The 2,637-nt window shown below is 65.8% G+C and overlaps 1 protein-coding gene across 1 annotated transcript; it reads left to right on the top strand.

Moving 5' to 3' along the window:
* The first annotated feature begins 10 nt into the window (after positions 1-10).
* On the top strand, positions 11-2,386 carry GNMT (glycine N-methyltransferase). Its single transcript, XM_042031899.1, has 6 exons — positions 11-341; positions 506-633; positions 948-1,061; positions 1,575-1,717; positions 1,870-1,991; positions 2,081-2,386. The coding sequence occupies exons 1-6, from the start codon at positions 136-138 to the stop codon at positions 2,250-2,252; spliced, it is 885 nt and encodes a 294-aa protein (XP_041887833.1). The 5' UTR covers positions 11-135; the 3' UTR covers positions 2,253-2,386.
* Positions 2,387-2,637: the final 251 nt, after the last annotated feature.

Here is a 2,637-nt window from a genome sequence, read left to right as displayed (position 1 = left end):
TTGGCGGGGCGGCGGGGGCGGACGCGGCGGGGATTGGTGGGAGCGGGGGGCGGGGCGCGGCGGGGGCGCGGCGCAGCGAGGCTGAGGCGCCGCGGCGGTGTCGGTCTCCGTGTCCGTGGCGGCGGCGGCGGCGGGATGGTGGACAGCGTGTACCGGACGCGGTCGCTGGGGGTGGCGGCGGAGGGGCTGCCGGACCAGTATGCGGACGGGCGGGCGGCCCGCGTGTGGCAGCTGTACATCGGGGACACGCGGGGCCGCACCGCCGAGTACCGCAGCTGGCTCCTGGCGCTGCTCCGCCAGCACCGCTGCCGCTCCGTCCTCGACGTGGCCTGCGGCACCGGGTGAGGCCCCGCGCCCCGCTCCCGCCCGCCTCCCAGGTGTCCCTTCCCCCTGCCCGGGGCTACCCGGGGCCTCGCTGTCCCCGGCCATCCCCAGTGCCCCCCTCCCTCCAAGCCTCCCCGGCCCCCTCAGCTGCCCCCGGCCCCGCTGACAGCCGTGTCCCCAGGGTGGACTCCATCATGCTGCTCGAGGAGGGATTCCAGGTGACCAGCGTCGACGCCAGCGACAAGATGCTCAAGTACGCGCTGAAGGAGCGCTGGGAGCGGCGCAAGGAGGAGCCCTTCGACCGATGGGGTGCGGGGGCTGTGGGGGCCGGGAGGGGCCTGCGGACACTGACACCCCACCCCAGCGTACTGTCCACGGCCCCTCGCAGTGCTCAGGCCCCTCACCTGGGGCTGCTGCTGGCCAGGTGGCCTTGCTGCGGGGACCTGCCAGTGCCAGCTGCTCGGCAAAGGCAAGCCATGGTCCTGGCCTGTCTGACTGCTGGCTAGAGGCCAGAGCCAGCACCCACAGGGGCCTGGGAAGGGCTGGGTGATGCTGGGATGGGGTCTTGCGGGCAGGGGAGGCTGTTGGGTGTCCCTGCCCTCATCCATTTCCATATGCTGCAGTCATCGAGGAGGCCAACTGGCTCACGCTGGAGAAGGACCTGGAGAAGCCAGGGGATGGGTTTGATGCAGTCATCTGCCTCGGGAACTCCTTTGCACACCTGCCTGACTTCAAAGGTGAGTTGGGGGCAGGAGAGAGGAGGGGGAGCACCTATGCACGTGTGCATAGTGTCTTCCAGCAGGCTTGAGAACGTGTCCTAACTCATGTCATTAGTGGGATGGGATTACACACAATGGAGCTGCTGTTTCATGGCACATCTCCAGGGAGGCTGGAGCTGAGCCCCCACTGCCCCAGTCTGTGACATGAGTGGGCCCACTGGGTTCCATGGTCATGGTGGAGGTGTGTGCATCAATGTCACAGCTCTGGCAAGGCTGGAGACACACCCAGAGTTGTGCCACAACGTCGGGTGGTGGGTCTCCCACGTGGCATGCTCTGCTCCAGTGAGGCTGAGAACATGCCTGAGCTCATGCCGTGGGTGGGGCTGTGGGTTCTCCAAGCTGAGATTTGGGGGAAGATGGTGGGGGCAGGTCTCTGTGTATGCATGAGTATGTGTGTGGGTAAGATAAGGCCATATGGGCTGTGCCATGGGGTACAGCCAGTGCCTGGAGACCCCATAGTTTCCTCTCCAGGGGACCAGAGTGACCACAAGCTGGCCCTGAGGAACATTGCCAGCATGGTGCGGCCCGGGGGTGTCCTGGTCATTGACCACCGCAACTACGATCACATCCTGGCCACGGGCTGCGCGCCACCCGGCAAGAACATCTACTACAAGGTCGGTGGCTGGCAGGCCCTGCCCCATCCCGATCCCCTTTGCCCCAGCCCCATGGCCCAAAGGGGGCCAGGCAGGGCAGGCAGCAGGATCGTGCCCAGGCTGGGGGCCACTGAGTCCCTGCAGGACACAGATGTCCTCCTGTGGTCTCCCAGAGCGACTTGACCAAGGACATCACCACCTCAGTGCTGCTGGTAAACAACAAGGCACACATGGTGACCCTGGACTACACGGTGCAGGTGCCCCCCACTGAGGCAGGGGCAGACCCGGAGCTGAGGTGAGAAGGGCTGCAGAGGTGACTCCCAGCATGGGGGGTGGCACTGTGCCCCACTGTGCCCCTGCCTCACCAGCGTTGCCTCCTTGCAGCAAGTTTCGGCTCTCGTACTACCCGCACCGGCTGGAGGCCTTCACAGCTCTGCTGAAAGGTGCCTTCCAGGGAAAGTGCCAGCACAGCGTCCTGGGCGACTTCCAGCCCTACACACCGGGACAGGCCCACGTGCCCTGCTACTTCATCCACGTTGTGAAGAAGACAGGCTGAGGAGGCTATGGAGATGGGACTGTGGTGGCTGAGAGCTGCAAGCAGCTGTGGGTCCAAGCAGGGGGTGGGGACATGGCTGAGAGGCACCTGGGAGTCCTCTCCCCTAATTAAGAACACTTGTGAGAGCTACCTGCGATCATGGTCCGTGTGTCCCTGTATGGGTACGGGGCAAGGGGGACAGCCACAGCCTCCTCAGGACTTTGTGGAAGGAGGTGCTCAGCCTGGGGGCAGCACAGGATGGGTGCAGGCACAGCTTCCCTGCCAAGTCCCCAGCTGCAGGTGCCAGATGTGCCAGCAGTGTGGGGCTTGGGGGCCCCCCTGAAGCAGGAGGAGGTGTGAGCTGGCTCCCAGGTGGTTGCACACCCCAGCCATACCCCTGCAGCAC

Source organism: Corvus kubaryi, unplaced genomic scaffold, assembly GCF_017639235.1.
Source record: "Corvus kubaryi isolate FWS band 111438036 unplaced genomic scaffold, C.kubaryi_AGA036_p1.0 37347, whole genome shotgun sequence".
NCBI lineage: Eukaryota > Metazoa > Chordata > Aves > Passeriformes > Corvidae > Corvus > Corvus kubaryi.
This window is presented reverse-complemented; position numbering and strand designations above follow the sequence as displayed.